Source organism: Porites lutea, chromosome 5 (assembly GCF_958299795.1).
Source record: "Porites lutea chromosome 5, jaPorLute2.1, whole genome shotgun sequence".
NCBI lineage: Eukaryota > Metazoa > Cnidaria > Anthozoa > Scleractinia > Poritidae > Porites > Porites lutea.
Window position 1 is genome coordinate 28,712,957 of NC_133205.1, and position 17,645 is coordinate 28,730,601.

At 37.7% G+C, this 17,645-nt stretch overlaps 2 protein-coding genes across 2 annotated transcripts; one reads left to right on the top strand and one right to left on the bottom strand.

Moving 5' to 3' along the window:
* The first annotated feature begins 627 nt into the window (after positions 1-627).
* LOC140938183 (opsin-3-like) lies at positions 628-1,553 on the top strand. The gene has a single exon (XM_073387703.1). The coding sequence runs from the start codon at positions 666-668 to the stop codon at positions 1,551-1,553; it is 888 nt and encodes a 295-aa protein (XP_073243804.1). The 5' UTR covers positions 628-665.
* Positions 1,554-9,022: 7,469 nt separating this feature from the next.
* On the bottom strand, positions 9,023-12,180 carry LOC140938184 (probable cytosolic iron-sulfur protein assembly protein CIAO1 homolog). The gene is made up of 5 exons (XM_073387704.1): positions 12,163-12,180; positions 11,419-11,510; positions 10,218-10,281; positions 9,886-9,945; positions 9,023-9,233 (listed from the first exon to the last, which is right to left on the bottom strand). Exons 1-5 carry the CDS (start codon positions 12,178-12,180, stop codon positions 9,120-9,122), a joined length of 348 nt encoding a protein of 115 aa, XP_073243805.1. The 3' UTR covers positions 9,023-9,119.
* Between the last annotated feature and the right edge of the window lie 5,465 nt (positions 12,181-17,645).

Consider the following 17,645-nt stretch of genomic DNA (forward strand, 5'->3'; position numbering starts at 1 on the left):
ATATTTATCGGAGTCAGTCGACAAAAACAGCTAAGGTCAAGTTTGATTCCACGTGATGAAAAACTTCGAGTGGCACATTGATTCTAGATAAGTTACGTTTTGTAAAATAAATCTTTGAGTTATGATGACTAGAAATTAATCTCTTTGAAATTGCTGCAAAGAGTTTCCAGATGGAATATTTTTTCCTGCCTCAATCTTGATAGTTGACTCCGGGTCATAAAAGAGTTAAATGAACTCTCGACTCAATGATTCATACGAACGAGGGCTGACTCAGTTCTTAGGTTTACCTTTTGATTAGTTAAATATAGTCAGCCACAGTATGTGAGGTTGGATATAAAAATTTTTCGCCCTCAGCGGCCTGTCAACCAATTCATCATCTACTCTAACCTCGTGCGCTACTTTTGATTTTTTTGTTTTAAAGGTGAAAGCAAGACCGTTACTTCAGCTTTTGTGACGACATACGGCTAAGGAATAGCTTATTTAGGGTTGAGGTGAGCGCTCTTTCAATGTGTCTCCATTACAGATCTTGGAGGACTTGAAGTCATTCCGGACTTTTTAGTTCACCTCCTAACATTTCTTTTCCAACTAAGCAACCTTTACTTGAATTCGTCTTTGTACAGGTAGCAGAGCAACTGAAGGTGGGAAGCGAAAAGAAATTATCCACGATGCTTTCCACATCCGAGTGCATTAACTGGTTTGCTGCATTCCTTACCGTTTCTGTTGCTATAGTAACAGTGAATCTTCTATGGATCATTCTTTTCATAAAAAACAGTAATCTTCGCACTCGTGGCATGTACTTGGTTATAAACTTGACCATAGCTGACATGTTGGTTGGAGGACTTTCTACTATATATATACTCTCAATTAATTCACGCATGGAATGCAAAACTGAGATTGTAAGGTTACCTTGGGAAGGGTACATGATAACTTGGTTTATTTTCTATTGGTTTCCTCTAACCTCTCTTACAAACATAACTGTAATTTCGTTAGAGCGGATGCATGCAACATTTCGTCCATTCAGGCATCGCGTTATCAAAAAATGGGTCTACGGGGTATCAATTTCTGTGGTCTGGGTTTTAGCTGGGATGATATCAACTGCCATTTTCATGCTTAAATTATTCGACAAAGAACGGTCTCACAGGCAGTTTTTATGGCAATCATATTGCTTGTTATGTCTTTCTATTATCTGTGCTTGTTACGCCTCAGTTCTTGTCAAAATTTGTTGTCGGGCGCGTCCACAGCACCATGGTGCAGCCCGTAGGCAAAGAAAACTGACTGTAACGTTACTCATCATGACTATTGTATCATTACTGTTGTGGCTACCATATGCTATAGGTACCTTTGTTTTCTATACAACTGATAGCATTCGATCACTTTCTTACACAAAAAGAACGCGATTAAATTTGCCTTTTCTGCTTTTATTTTATACAAACTCGTTTGTTAATCCCGTGGTTTACACGATAAGAATGCCCGAGTTCAGGAAAGCTCTCCTGTTATTGTTGACACGTCGGCAAAGACAAAATGCTGCTGCTATTCCTCTTCATGCTCGCTAAAGTACCTCGTGTAAAACTTTCGATTGGCAGTGATCACAGGTCACAAAAGTCGGCAAAACACAACCTAGTTACTAGGCCTTCTCGGCTCGGTCAATGATTCGTAGTCGGCGGAGTAGGGGAGCAGGGGGGGGGGGGGGGGGGGGGCGGGGCAGAGCCTCCCCACGTTTTGGTGCCGAAAACACTTTAACCGATGTTTTGACAATACCTGTGACATCAGCGACTTTAAGAAGCACAATGAAGCAGGACCTCCTGAACAACTACCTGCTGATGCTTTGTCACAAATCGATTACGGACACACTAGACACTGTGAAGATTGCTTGTGCCAACGAACAACGCAAAGGGCATTTTGAAAAATTTGAGGAGGGGTATGCGTATGTCTGAGTGGAAGATAAGCCCCCACCGCCTAACCCCCCCCCCCCCCCCCCCCCCCCCCTCCCTCCTACGGTTCAAAACGCTCCGCCGCCTCTGGGATAATTTGCCCTCTTACTGAAAAACGTAATATTATGCATAGCTTATTAAGACTTATTACTTACTTATTACGTAACTTATTAAGGTTTGGTTCAACACAAATATGGTAAATATAAAGGTAAAGGTAACGGCGCACTCGAGACGGGCGAGGCTTGAACCCCGGACCTCCAGATCCGGAGTTCGAGGTGTTAACCACCCGGCCACACACGCCTCCACAAGAAGAAGAAGAAGTAATTACTAACGATTTTTCCTCTCTTTGAATTCCCCATAATAAACTCTGTTTGCATAAACTAATAATTGTTTTTAAATGCTCCTGGGAGGACTGCATATTGCCAGGAGCATTTGAAAACAAGAACTTATGCAAAATGTGGGGGTGGGGAGGGGGGTTAAAGGAAGGGATTTATGGGGCTTGCGAAAATAGTCAAAACCTATTTCAGTTTCGTTTATAACTTGTCAAGCCGGTCAATGGTCAGTTAATAGAGATTCTTCGAAATGTGCATCAGAACTTTATAGTATATGCATGTACGTTCGCAATCATAGTTCTAATAATCATTGCACTTTGTAATACCTGTCGCAATTTGTAATGTAAATCCATCGCACTATGTAATACTTTTCGCAATCTAAACCGTGTCACACTTTGTAACAAATCTGTCAAAATTTTAAGTAACTGTTCATTGCACTTTGCAATAAACTAAGTTGTCGTAATTTGTCATAATTCCATCGCACTTTGTAATGAACCAAATTTGTAACAACTGTTCATTGCACTTTGTCAGAAACTAAGCTGCACCCCAATTTGTCATAATTCCATCGACTTCTGGCCACGTGCCTTCTGACGTGTCTCTGAAACCCTAGCTAAATTTTACCTTACCAAGCATTTGTTAACATTTCAAACGCTCATTCCTAAAATTGACAGGACAGGAGTAATCTAAATATATAGACATAGTCTTATGGGCTTTATAAACTACGGCTTGGTTATAAAATTAGTTATCTATTATCCACTCCTTTCAAGTCCGCCATACTTTAATACTTCAATTCACTTCTTCCGGTTTTGTTTGTTTTGTTTTTTCTTTTTCTCTCCTTTAGTTTATATAGTTCTGTTTCTAGTTGTTCCGTTACTTACAAGAATTTGTTTTACTAGTTGTTATTTAAAGTACACGGTGTAGTGTAGTTAATTTAGTTAGTGTGTACGTAAATATTCAACCCTAAACTACGGGAACAACTAGATCACATTAGTTTACTTGGACTCTAGACACCAAAAACTATATTCTAACCAGTAATAACTGGATCAATAGGAACAGTATAAGGAACTGAAAATGTACTAGTAAATCTAATGCGTGAAATGTGTAAATTAAGTGTTATCATATTGTCGCACTTTCAAGTAAACTTAGTTAATATCTGATCCATTCTCTTGTTATGAGATTCGCTTTTATGAGTTTGATCTCCGTCAAAGAGGAAAGTAAGTAAGTAAGTATAGGGCATAGGTAAGGAAAGTAAGTAAGTAGAAAAGTGTGACGCCACAAACATTTCAATTTTTGCATTTGTTGAGTGAGGCTGAGTATAATCTGAAGAGTTATGAAGATTGAGATCTCTATAATTCTTCAGATCATACGAAAGCCGAATCCAATAACTTTTTAATTTGTTATTGATTCACTGAAAATAATTTCCAGTTTAAAAGCAAGCTAAAACATGCTTACCTCGATCGATGTTAAGTTCCCCTCTTCATTTCCTTGTTTCTCTGCAAGTTAAGGAGATAAAGGGATGATCAGTTCTGCTGATATTCTCCAAATAGTAAGCGTCGTCTGTCGAGTTGTATTCCTGCTGTTTTTGGCAGTAGTTCGGTTATTTCATCTTTGCAAAACGTTTGAAATATTCCGCTATTTTTGTACTGCTCTCCCAAGACGACGACAACCTCGACCCCAAGGCTTCTATGCAATAATGCTATGATGACTCCATATAATGCTCCTAAAATTAACATGGATCTAAAAATCCAATATTTTTTTAAATTTTAGTTTTTGTGACGTCATCACTTCTCTACTTTAGTAAGTAAGTAAGTGGGAAAGTAAGAAAAGTTATTTAACCAAGGTAGCCCATTCAGCCACGAGGCTGGTATTCAAAGGACCATGGGAAACAAAGCGGTGTCTTTTAAAATTTCCTATAGTAGAAGAAGAAATGATAAGAAAACCTGAATGTGAAAATATATACAAGATTACCACAAGCTTAATTTGAGTGACTATAACAAAATATTACTGTAGTGCAAAAGCCACCCGCATTTAATTGATTCTTAATTATTTAATTAACTAATTAAAACAATTTTAAATAAAAGAAAAGATAAAAAATTTAATCATTACTTACATGTAGTATTTTTAGGCCATTCATAGGAGTAGTTATTCCAGAGATAGGTTTGTCTCTCAATTCAAAGCATGTTGCGATGAATGAAATTACTTGTCATGTATATTTATAAAATAGTCAGTTGAATTCATTAAATGTGATAATATTCAGTGTCAAGTGGTAGTAGCAGTAGACATGGAAAAATGTACAACGAAGGTCAATATTTAAAAAAATGTTTAAAGATAGTAAGAAATAAATGTTATCATACTTTTTTTAAGTATGTAGGGACGGGGCGCTTTTAATACTGACAAGGGGAGAATAGTAATATAGTCCCCACCTACTTGAAAAGTTATTTTGCCCATTTATTGCGTTCTAGACTGCGAGCAGTCTCTCTTTTTCTTCAGGTTTAGTGAAAGCAATGCACGCGCGCGGGAGCGGCGAAGCCGCGAGACGCGCGAAACGAGGGCGGCAGCTCGAGAAGAAAAAAGAGAGACTGCCCGCTTAGCCAGAGCCAATGAATAACGCGTTAGCCTCACAACGCAAAATACGATTGGCTGATTTGTGAAGCGTTGACAACAAACTGTCAACAATCGAAACCATTGACAAGTTGATGATGGCTGAAGCAATGCAGGAAAGTTTGTCGCGTTTCCCGAAAAAAAAAAACATTAGATACGGAGCAAAGAGAAACATAAGAAGGTCTCATCTCTCCGGGTACGTGACGTGATCGCGCAATTCAAATGCTCAAAGCCTCTCTTCACTGTCAAGGTACGCTTTAGTTCCACAACGGTAGTCTTACTTTAGAACTTAAAACAGAAAGTAGCATAGCTGGAAGACTCTTAGAATGTTTATTTTATAAAGCTAAAACAAAAGTAATTACCAACGGATGCACTACAGGACATCGAGCCATAGAACAAAGATTCTCAAGAAAGAAAGAAAAAACAACAACAAAACAAATCGGCGCCCAAAGAATGATCTTGAGTGACTTGCATCGTTGGCTTAGCTTTAGTTAAGCTACAATTAGGATATGTAGAACACTGTCCCGTGAAAATTCAACATCCTGCAAACAAGAACTAGGCCACGGGTGATCTCATTCAAAACATAAAGGCACAGGAAATGAATTATTAATATAAGAGAAATAGACCAGCTTCATGACCTCTAAATGTGAGACCAGCGGCCAGAATTAAGATTTGCTCAGTCAATTAGCTTAGAATTGACTCTAACTCTATGCACTGCATAAGCTGCGCTTCAAAAAAAAAGTAGAAAAACCTCTGTTGTTCAAGCAATCTCTTAAGTCACGTTTCACGCGCCTGGCCTGTCAACACTTTAGTTTTGACGCCAAAAAACCACTAGACTGTGAAAGACCATTCTCTCTGGCTTTGCGGGTAGTCTCTCTTTTTTCGTGCCTCTCCCGTCTCGCGCCATCAGTCACGCGCGTGGCCATTTGCGTGTCTCGCGTTTTGCTCGACGGACTACAGAAAAAAGAGACTGCTCGTAGTCTAATTGCGTTCAGGCTTTGGTTGGCGCAGGTTTTTTGTTCTTCCAGTGGCAGGATCGTGCAAAGCCCTTTTTCTTGTAGGGTACTAACAAACCAAGGTACCAGATTATATGATCACTTAAAAACCAAAATGCCTTCCTGCATTTTCGGTTCTGAGCTCTTTGCAACACCCTTGTGAGCTTCAACCCACGCAACATCAACATAGTCAAACAACGAGCTGCAGGGATGAAATATATAGCGTTTTGGAGGCTTCGTCGTAAAGCATGATCGTATGCGAGACTGAACGCAAATATATTTGAATATTTGCAAGCAATGGGAATGCCGATCTCTACATTCTAAACATAAAAGCCCTTAAGTCTGACGTCAGACCAACGATTACTTCCATCACTAATGTTACCAAAATCTGTTCCTGCAAGACAGCCAACCACCTCAGTATTTGTCTATTGTCGGAAAGGTAAGAAATGTATTCGATGGAAGTCCATTCTACAGGCAAACACGACTTTCACATGAGTTGGTTACATAAGTGTTCATGAAGTGTTCGTCCAGTGCATTGCAAAGCTCTGAGCGTCTTCGGGCCCGCGACTTCACTGTCACTGGTGTGCCCCAACTACAGAACAGCTCCAGCACCACCGATTTCCGAGTTCCAATGCACAGTTGACTTTCAAAGGCCGGACTATCAGATTAGTGTTTGCGACAACCACGAGGATATACATTAATTCTTGGCTAAAAGGCTAAGATTGTTATGCTTGATAACACGCTGTAGGATGCTTCCTAAAGCTTAAAAGGTGGGGGGAGGGGGAGTGAGGCAGACCCGCTCAAGCCGTAGCTCTTTTAGGCCTTTTAAAGGAATAAGGGATCTACAGAGGTTTCCTGTGATTCTTAGGAGGCCCATCATCATTTGGCACTTTCAGTCTTTCCTTTAGTAATGTTGCTACTGACGAAGGGTGTTTGCTCTCAGAAGCGACTGCCTTTGGCGATCATGTTGTGCAATTTGTTGATTGATGAAGAAACCTTTTCATTTATCTTGCGTGTTTTTGTCGTTCTCCAAAGGTTTCAACGGAATGCCAGCCTTGCATTGTTACAGTGAAATTTCATTTTCCATTCGTCTTTGAGACGTTGCTGTCGCGTCCTTTATACGAAGCACCAGGCAAGATTTAAAAACATTAAAAAAAAAGGGCAAGTTGAACCGTCTTCGATCTGACCAACTGCAACAGCCAACCTAGCAGTCGCTATCGGGGATTGTACTCCCTTATAATTATAGCCTAAACGGGGATGTGCCACTGGACAGGGTACAGTGTTTTACCTCTCTGTCCTAAACAGGGTGTATATAATTTCGCGCCAGTCTCTCCCAAACAGGGCATATAATTTCACGAGTCTGTTCTAATTATAAACAGGGTATTGCTTGCACGATTGATTTGATTTGCAAAATGAAATTTGTTTTTACTCCGAGTATGCAAAAGCAATGACTATGACGTGAATTTGCTCTATTGCAATTGCCAAAAAAACAACAACAACAAAAAACTACAGCTTAAAAGTTCAAGGCATGTACAAATTGTCTTTAACTTATCTTAACTTGATATCCGACATCCATGTTATAATCAAATGAGAGCTGTCAAAATAGGGTATCCGCTGACCAGTATCGCATGACTGTACCCGGGGCTCAAGTGTACAAGTCAAGGATCGGACGTGTTCTTTGAGCGCTGACCAGTTATGGTACTAGTAATAATTGCAAATTAGGGGAGCGCGTTCGATGGGAAGGGGGAGTGTGGTGGGTAGTGAGTGGTACTGGGAAAGGGGTGCAAAACCTGATGGGCTTGTAATATCGAGAAATCAAATTCAAACAGTACACTTTTATCAATATGAACATCAGCATCTGTCTTTATCAGTTTTATTGTTTATCCTCCCACTTTACAATTCGTTACTATTTCATTTTTCCTCAAAAAGGCAAGAGAGTACTGTACTTTTTACATTTACTTGGCTAAACCTCTAAGTAAAGTACATGTAAGTAACAACAGGTCAAACACTGACAATGATTCTCAGGATATCTTTTTGCACTATAGGATGATCGATAAAATTGGCTAAAAATTGGGATACAGAAAATTAAAGTTACCTGAAAAGTTTAAGCGTCGCGTATCACTCTAAACCCTTGTTGTGTGACACTAGGCTAACACGACTCACCTACTTAGCACTGTTTTCAAAATACAACGCACTCGGAATTAGTGAGATGCAAAGGTCAACGTTTCACTGTTCAACTTCTTGTATATTTTTCAATAATGGTGAGAAACAAAAGCAAATACAATGCTGTAAATAGCTTTTAAAAGCGAAAAGATGTAATTTGTAATCGGTCAGTGTAAAACGCAGACTGCGGACTGCAGACTGCAGACAGCGGACCAGGGGTAAAATGCAGATAAAGTGTAAAATGCAGACTGCAGACTGAGAGTAAAACGCAGACTGGGTGCAAAATGCAGAATGAAGATTGTAGACTTCACAAACAATTGTGCTCCTTCTTCTCCAAATAGCTAGCTGGTATCAGTTACACACCTCGCTTCCTAGTCGAAGTTAGTACATTGCATATTCGCCAAAAGTTCAGTGAACATTCAAACAGCTAAAGTCCGCGTACCTTGATTTTCAATTATTTCATAGAAGGTCATCCAAATTTCCTGCAGAACATCTTCTTTTGTTGTTGGAATGATTTACTCCCTTTTTTGTCGCCATAATACACCGTATTCACAAATGGCGGACACGCGTGACCATGAATTGATACGACACCACGATGTTTACGCTTAAATAAAAGCTGCTGACCCAAAATACTGTACAGAAATAATTCAAAAGAATACACCGTATTCACAAATGGCGGACACGCGGGAAAAAACTGGTGCCTAGTCATGAAAGCGAGGCGTTGAAGGATAAACAAAAATTGCAGGCGCAAAACTTTAAACGGTATAAGTTACCCAAATTACTTCACTATATTATGTAAAACCCAGAGACCTGAAACTTTCGAGGGATCTTATATTTGGGAGTTCTAACGGAGATGTTTGCAGTGACCTGCAAAAATTGTACATACAATCCCCGCTAAAAAGGTGATTTCACCGTCACCGTTCTGAATTCCTTCGTCCTTTCTTAGAGTATGAAAACACATTCCTAGAGAATGTCGCCAGAGTCTACCTCCGATCTCGTTCTAATGCTTTCCGTACGGTCTTCATCTATCAATCTCGTAGTCGAATCTATGATCTCAAGGGTACTAGGTATTAATCAGAATTGTAGTTGAAGGTCATTTAATCCTGTGGTATAAATCTCCACATGTTGATTGTACCATCATCAGAACATGAAGCTAAGAGACCTGATTCTTTAGGATGCCATTTCACGCCATTAACGTCTTGAGAATGTGCCTGTATGCGGTGAAAAAAGGAATCCGGTTTATACATTTTATTCTGTAATTAGTCATTCATAAGACAGATAATATATCGTACTGAGGTACTTAATATTGGAAACAACCAAACGCTTCGTCTAGTCGTTTCAAAGCCGAGTTCAAAAATGAAAGACTGACTCCTTCGAGGATCTTGGTCAACTTGGTTCAGAGAAGAAAACTTGTTCAAAAAGACGATGCTGCTGACGTAAGACATTGAAGATGTAAAATTGTTCTAAATCTTATATATCAGAGGGAAATTTGTAAGAAATTACCCTGCCCCCTTTTTGCTGAAGATGCAGCCAATCCGTATTTATCTTTTGAAGACAAATGATCAAAATAGCGAGCTCTTCAGATAAAAATGGGCACCGTGCAAATTTCCTGGCCCCGGTTGTTGAAAAGATGGATAGCACTAACCACTGGATAAATCACTATCCAGTGTATAAGTATTTGGAAAACCAATTGCGCTAATCCAGTGGATAGAGATTTATCCTGTGGATAGCGCAATCCACCTTTTGAACAACTGGGGTCAGAAGGGTAAGACCTTAATTAAAACGATTATAGAGTAATTTAGTCAGGTTGTCATAGACGCTGGACTGGATTATGCTCAGGATATAAACGAAATCACTGCAAACCTTTCTTTGAACAGCCACTTGGTGAAATGTCAGTTGATTTTTGTCACCAACAGAAGGATCCTAATGAATATTAAATAAACAATTAATCGCCTTGATAAATGTATAAATAAAAAGCAACCTGTAATTAATTAGTCTGCTACATAACTCTGTATCGAACTATTTCGTTATTCTTTCTCAAGAAGTTGCCTAGCAGTTAAAAAAAATCAAAGGTTGAAACGTTCTGTGGGTTCAGCAAAGGACTGATTCGCTAGTGTACGGATTTAAATAAAAGCTTCCTAAATTGCGAGGTACCAAACATAAAAAATCTGTAGAACAGTTTGATTGTGAATCACCTGTTGAAAAATTCGTATACAGTCATCTCCGGAAGATGTCGCTATGGCATCAGTGACAAATGACCTAAGATAAGAAAAACAATTACAAAAGATGCAAAATCTTGGGCAGATCCCATAAATCTGTTGCACTGTTGTAAGCCTTTGCGTTTGTAAACATGGTGAAGTTTTGAAGAAGTGAAGGATTCTCTCTTTTTCTCCACATCCACACCCTCACACGTCTTCATAATCTGCCATTCACTCGTCACTCTTGAAATGGTAGGCACCTTACGATACCGCACAATGGTGACGCTGGTGACAATGTCATTGGAAACTGGCTTCGTGTCCCTCTAAGCTTGTTCGTGATTATTTCAACTCGTCCAGTTAATCAATCGTTGGGAAAGTAAGTTGGAGCTTAAGAGAGGGAACCACGTCGGAATATTTATCGTCTTGCCGTTCACCTTCTCTAAGAACCTAAAACTTCGCCATTTTACATCGTAGTTGGCAAAGGGCAACAAAGAAATTTACAGAAAAGCGTGAAAAGAGAGTTGTTTCGTACTCTAGGGGTGCGTTCCTTTGAGAGAATACAGATTAGGATTCAAGATCACTTGGATCATGGTACATCAAACGAACCGCTACATCCCATCTAGACAAGGGAGACCGTCGGAATATTTATCGTCTTGCCGTTCACCTTCTCTAAGAACCTAAAACTTCGTCATTTTACATCGCAGTTGTCAAAGGACAACAAAGAAATTTACAGAAAAGCATGGAAGAGTTATTTCGTACTCTAAGGGTGCGTTCCTTTGAGAGAATACATATTAGGATTCAAGATCACTTGGATCATGGTGCATCAAACGAACCACTACATCCCATCTAGACAAGGGAGACTGCTTTATGCCGCGGTTTTGTGTATCCTGTGGGGTCAAAGACATATTTGAAGAGCTAGGAACGAGGCGAATCGACATGAAGATACGTCCAACATAAAAGCCAGAAAACGAGATACGCTGGATTCACTTAGCCTGATTCTCAGACGTCCAACGGGAGAGGGAGAGAAGCGAAAGGGTCGGCTAGGATTCACCTTGCTATGAGTTCTTAAAAATATGAATAGAATGCAAATTCAAACCATCAGAAAACAACAGTTTTTTGGTTGTAACCATGAAGTTAACAGAACAGCGGGCCACAGACTGAATAAAGAATATCAAAAGTAAGTTTGATTACAACTCACCAGTGAACATCACAAACTGTTCGGTCGTGATAGCCAGATAAGAGGCAGACTGTCTTCCATTTCGGGTCACTTTCGTGGGTTGGCACACCGGCCTTTATTCAATGTAAACACAGGCAGAAAATGTCATCGTTAGTAGTAAAGGTAATGGGGCATCGTCACTGTCATCAAACCTGACAGACCACATGCTTAACTAACAAGAAACCGACCACAATTTTCCATTGACAACCCTCTTATGAATCACGGAAATGACGTCAAATGTTCAAAAATATATTTGCAGTGAAACCGCTGAAAATTTTGGGACAATTCAGTAAATTGAAGATACAGTCAAGCCTGTATTACGAGGCCCGGCACCCTTTGTTATGTGCTCACTTACCAAAGTCTCAAAAAATAATTCCCAAAATTACTGTCAAACCCATGGTCCGAACAAGTAATTTTTTTATTGCCTTCGCCTATACGTAACGGTCACTTTGTCAAGAGGGCATTAAGTTGGCCATGTCTTCAGGGTGGCCACTATGTTTCCTATCTTGCGAGACGCAAAATGCTCGGGTAACAGTTAAAAAACGGACAAAAAATAAGCATATCCTGTACGCGTTGTGACAATCAAGTCTTTCCGAAAATATTATCAGTAAAGAAATAACTTACCAGTCATCGTCATCTTCTTTGTAAAGTTTTATTGTATCGTCGTAGCTGCAAGATGCCAAAATCTGAAATCAAGATAAGGGGTTACCCATGACATAAACTTACAAGGCGAATATGGCCCATTCTTATGATTTAAGTTTTCATATGCTGTCTTTAGTGGAATCGGTATGGAATATCAAACAAGTCACATGCTGCTTATTCGCCGACAGCTTTTCACTAACAAATTGTAGACAGAGAAACCCTAGACAGTTATGCTAAATAACCATTTTTCTTGTTCAACAATAAAAATGCAACCAGTGAAAGTCTCAGTTTAAATTTTCTCTCGTCTTAACCCAGTTCCGACATAATTAAAATTAAAGGGACACTCTAAAGTGTTCATATACTATTTCATTAGTTAACTTAGGGATGGTTTTTTGGGAGGGATGTAATCATAGGTATTACAAAGATTCGACACCAAATTAAGATAATAATTAACCTATACCTTTTCCTGTCATGAATTCGATGTAAAACAAATGTTTATTTTAATAAGCTTCCGCAGCTACCTTTCTTGTCGTAAAATATGCCTCATTAAGGTTTTCAGCAAAATGTCGTCTAAATTTAAGGGTATTGCATGGTTTGATCTTTCAGCCTTCGCCTGAACTTTCGTTTAAATTTTCCACGAAATAACTATTATCAGCTATTATCTTTATCAGTAGAGAATTTTTATCTTATTTTCTCGTGTTTTCGGCCGAACTCATACAGTTGGTAGTTCTCTAATTAAAATATGGGATATCTCGACATTCTAAGGTTACTATTAAGACTAACATTTACTTTGTTGCAATTTCTACCCAGTGTCAGTTAAAAGACGCGTGAGACGGCTACAACGCAGGCTAGCTTGACCTGCATTACTGCATTTATTTAATTCGTACCCTGAATTTTCTGATCATATCCGTAGCTAATTCATGCAAATCATTTTTGGTAAAGTAGCTCAGTTATCATCTTCTGAAGATCGAGTACTTAACATGATCACAAGTGCAGTTTTGCCTGTTTATGATTAAAAGAATTATATTTTGAAGCCAATACTTAGTAATTTTCATATTGCTCGCCTTGTTCTTTATTGACTGGACAACCCAGGTGTTTTTAAAGGCGAAATTTAAGAAAGAAAATTATTTTATAAAGTAAACAGCTCGAAGTTTCGTGCTAAGTCTCTTCTAGTCATCAGAGACGACTTACGTCAGTGTAAACATTAATTTGAGTTAAGCAGTTGGGTTTTTTGGTAATTACATAAAGGAGGTACCATGGTGTTCATCAGAGAGAATTGTACCAATTGTAAATATCAGGGGCACCCAACGAGGATATAGTTCAAAACCACTTAACATAGCATTGTTGAACGTATTTTAGTATTCAAACCGTAGATATAGGCATATTTTTATCCCCTAAAAACTTTTCATCTGTTCGGATTTCCTAGCTGAAAGTCTAGTGATCCGAAAATTATAGGGATAAAAACTTACCTTCTCGAAAATTGCAGCCAGGAAAAGGCTCCCGAAAATTCTAGGTGGCCTTTTTTAGGGTCAAAATCCGTTAAAAATGGGTAATTATACCATTTTGTAAATGTTCGAAAATCCTAGGAGAGGCAGGCAAGCAAGAAATTTTACAACAAATGCTCCGAAAATTCAAGATCTCAAATCGTCTTCCGAACAGATATTTTCCCGAAAATTGCCGTTGGGTGCCCCTGAAATATAAGAGAGCAGTAAAAAAAAATCTTCTTTAAAAGAAGCTGGTAGTTCCCCGTTGAAAATTTTGTTTTAACCTTTTGTTTTTGAAACAGTCTTCGGATCTCCTTGTTAGAGTTGTCTCCCTCTAAATCTGATACCTCTTTAGTTCTAATTTTCAAAATATTTAGCTTCAATATTTTATGTCATTTTAACTTCAACTGAGTTTTTTAGAATTGAATCAAATAACTTAATATTGTGAAATGAGGAGGGTTTTAAAAACATTTTTTTCACAAAAATTGCCATCGTGCTTATTTTTCATGATTTTTCTTTTACGTCTTTTATTGTTTTTTAACGGTTTTAACTGCTATTTATTACACATGTTACACTCATTTTATTAATTTGAGAGAGAACAGTAAAACGCCGCGAAGAAGAACCTAGTTGTTTTGAAGTTTGGCAAAATAGATTTTTATAGTTAGTAAAGTAAAGTAAAGTAAAGTAAAACTTTATTTACACAGGGTAGCCTTTTCAGCTCTAACGCTGGTCTCCATAGGGGCACTGTATCTTAAAAAATTAATTTACATCAAGAATTTTCATGAACTATTACATTTAAAAAGCGTAATAAAAATACAATAATAGAATTTAAGAACTACATTAAAAAGCCTAAAAATACAATGCAAATTCACATTTAAAGCCTAAAATATAATAAAATATAAAGGTTATGATAAAAAGAAATGTCTTGCTCGGCGGCAGAACGTTTGAATGTTTTCATTCTTCACAATGTTTAAAGGAAGTTTGTTAAAAAGTTTTGCGCCAGTAAAAAGAAAGCTCCTTTCCCCAAAATTCTCTTTAACGTTTAGTGGGGATAGCCTCATACTTTGCCTTGTGGAATAATTGTGAATGTTCGAAAATCTAGTTAAATATAATGCAAAATAACTAGGAACTAATGAGTGAAGACAGAGAAAAACGATTTCGGCTTTGTGGTAAGAGCATCTGCTGGAAAGAGTCGGCCAGTGCAGCTGCTCTATTGCGTCAGATGAGCGACAGCAACCTGTGATAGTCCGTGCAGATCTATTCTGTAGGCGCTGTAGTCGATCTATATGTTGCTGTAGAAGGTTACTCCAAGCAATGTCACACTAATCAAATAATAGAAGAATCTTAAAGCGGTGTGAACAAGTGTTACTGCCTCTTTTGTGACGAAACTTCTAACACGGCCCATGATACTAACTCTTGACGCCACCTTTTTACACACATAGTTTGGAGTACTTATTGGAAGTTTAGGCTAAATAGGTTCTTAATTAGGTTCTTAATTAGGTTCTTAATTTTTATGAAGAAGGATACTGTTGTTGTCCTTCATTAATCTCGTACCCAGATCTCACTCTGTTTTACACTGAAAAGTGAGGCCGTGGGCGATCTGGGTACGAGATTAGTCCTTCATAATAGGCAGTTATTTACCAAAAATCCGAACAAAACTACTCAAGGAAATTAAGGCATGGCAGGAGTCGATTTTCCCTTTAAAAGTCGAGGGGTGGTCTATATTTTGAAGGTTAAGGCCTATAGGGACAAAACTTGAGTAAAATAATGACTCTCAAAGTTTATGCGATTCCGAGTAAAAAAATATCTAAATTAGGTCACGTGACCTTTAACGGCCATTTCGCGCGAGAAAAACTTAAATTAGAAATGGCACCATTTAATTAATAATAGCAGTCAATCAAAGAAACTGCAACCAAACATGTCCCTAGATGAACGACTAGACATCTGTACCCGGGCTTTGTACGTTGAATAAATTATTGCAAGTGTAAATAAATGGAATTTTGCACTAGTACCCAGTCCCTTTGTCAAACGATTTTTTATTTTCGGTGCTGTCTAAAATATTAACTTAAAAGGCCCGGACACAGAAATGATGTACCCACTAGTCTCATAACTATGACGATAACTGCAACTTCCAGAAAGTAATTAAAAATGGTGCCATATTGCCAAAAAAACTTTTGTGCTTAAAATAGCCTTAATAGGTCACGTGACAATTAGTGACTCCAAACATCATTCAAAGTTATTAAACTTATACCCAGGAAGTTTGTTTTTAAGTTATTTTGCGCTATATTAAAAGCTTAAGAAGTTAGACCACTATAGTGGCCGACAACTGCCATTCGTCAAAACGAAATAAATTTGTAAATTTTAGATTGAACTTTAATTATTTTGTATTGAAAATAAAGCGAAAGTAGAACGTCAAATTATTTTGTTTTTCATTGAACTGGAAATAGATTCATTTTGTTAATTTTCAAAACCAAACAAAACATTTTTATTATGAAATGAAAATAAAAATAAAAGTGAAATAAAAGCAGGAGTAAAACTATTTTTTTCACGGCCGGTAACTGCCATTCAAAACAGAAAAAGTAAAATTATTATGTTCATGGCCGGTAACCGCCATTCAAAACAGGAAAACTAAAATTAATATGTTCATGGCCGGGAACTGCCGTTCAAAAAAAAAAGGAAAGAAACCTGAGACTTTTGGCGGGAGACAGTAGTCTTAGGTTTCTTTCTTTCTTTTTTTATTGAACGGCAGTTCCCAGCCATGAATATATTAATTTTAGTTTTTCTGTTTTGAAAAGCAGCTAGTTCCCGGCCATGAACATATTAATTTTACATTTCTGTTTTGAACGGCAGTTCCCGGCCTGGGCAATGAACATACTAATTTTAATTTACTTTTTCTGTTTTGAATGACAGTTCCCGACCGTGAACATATCAATTTTACTTCTGCTTTTATTTCTCTTTTATTTTCATTTCGTAATAAAAATGTTTTGTTTTGTGTTGAAAATGATAATAATAAAAAAAGAATCTATTTTCAATTCAATAGAAAAGAAAATAACTTTGCGTTTAACTTTTGCTTCATTTTCGACTCAAAATAATTAAAGTTCAATGTAAAATTAACAAATTTATGTCGTTTTGACGAATGGCAGTTGTCGGCCACCATAAATTAGTTTTACTTCTGCTTTTATTTCACTTTTATTTTTATATTCATTTCATAATAAAAATGTTTTGTTTTGAAAATTAACAAAATGAATCTATTTCCAGTTCAATGAAAAACAAAATAATTTGACGTTCTACTTTCGCTTTATTTTCAATACAAAATAATTAAATTTCAATCTAAAATTTACAAATTTATGTCGTTTTGACGAATGGCAGTTGTCGGCCACCATAGTTATCTCACCTAGCTAAATGCCGCCGTATCGTAGGTTTTTACTGAATACACAATTTGTTAGCAAAACAATCAGCTCTCAGTTCACCTGACTGTGAATATTAAGCCCTTCATGCAGGAAAAAAATAATAAAAGCCGTTATTTTTAGTAAACATTCAGAATCACTTTATAGACTGGGACAACTTTCGCAAAAGAGAACTTCTGTCGGCAAATTCGCGGAAAAGTTGGAAAATATACTTTTTTAGATCAAAATTATGCGCTTATACTTTGTTTAACAAGCTTGGCTCGATCATTTAGACCTTTGAATTGGCTGTCTATTTTGCACTCATATGTTATGACATGAAAGCGAGGCTAGATGTGGTATGATGAATATTCTTGAATGGTTTAAAAGTACTCAAATCAGCAGGTGACAGATACAATATATTTTTAGCCACCTAAAAAGTTGTACTCTGAAAAAGAAAAGCAAGAGAAAATTATTTGGACAGACAAGTTTTATGAAGGTTCAAAGGGGTATAAAAACATTATGGTAACTGCAACACTACTTGGATTTTTTGTTGTTGTTGCCTCTATTTCATTTAATTAAAAGCGGTACATGAGCACCTCGTTTCCATGTGCCACGAAAGAGGGGACTTAGAGGATTCCAATAAAGCCGTTTTGGAGCAACTTCTCCCACTGAGACTTTTTGGGACTTTTGAGGAAAA

Bases quoted from the DNA above. Each gene is read 5' to 3' on its own strand.
- LOC140938184 (XM_073387704.1), bottom strand. The intron at 10,282-11,418 runs GTGAGTTGTAAT...TTCTTATCTTAG, and splicing joins ACAGTTTGTGATGTTCACTG to GTCATTTGTCACTGATGCCA. The intron at 9,234-9,885 runs GTTTGCAGTGAT...CACCGCATACAG, and splicing joins AAGTGGCTGTTCAAAGAAAG to GCACATTCTCAAGACGTTAA.
- LOC140938183 (XM_073387703.1), top strand. From the start codon at position 666: ATGCTTTCCACATCCGAGTGCATTAACTGGTTTGCTGCATTCCTTACC.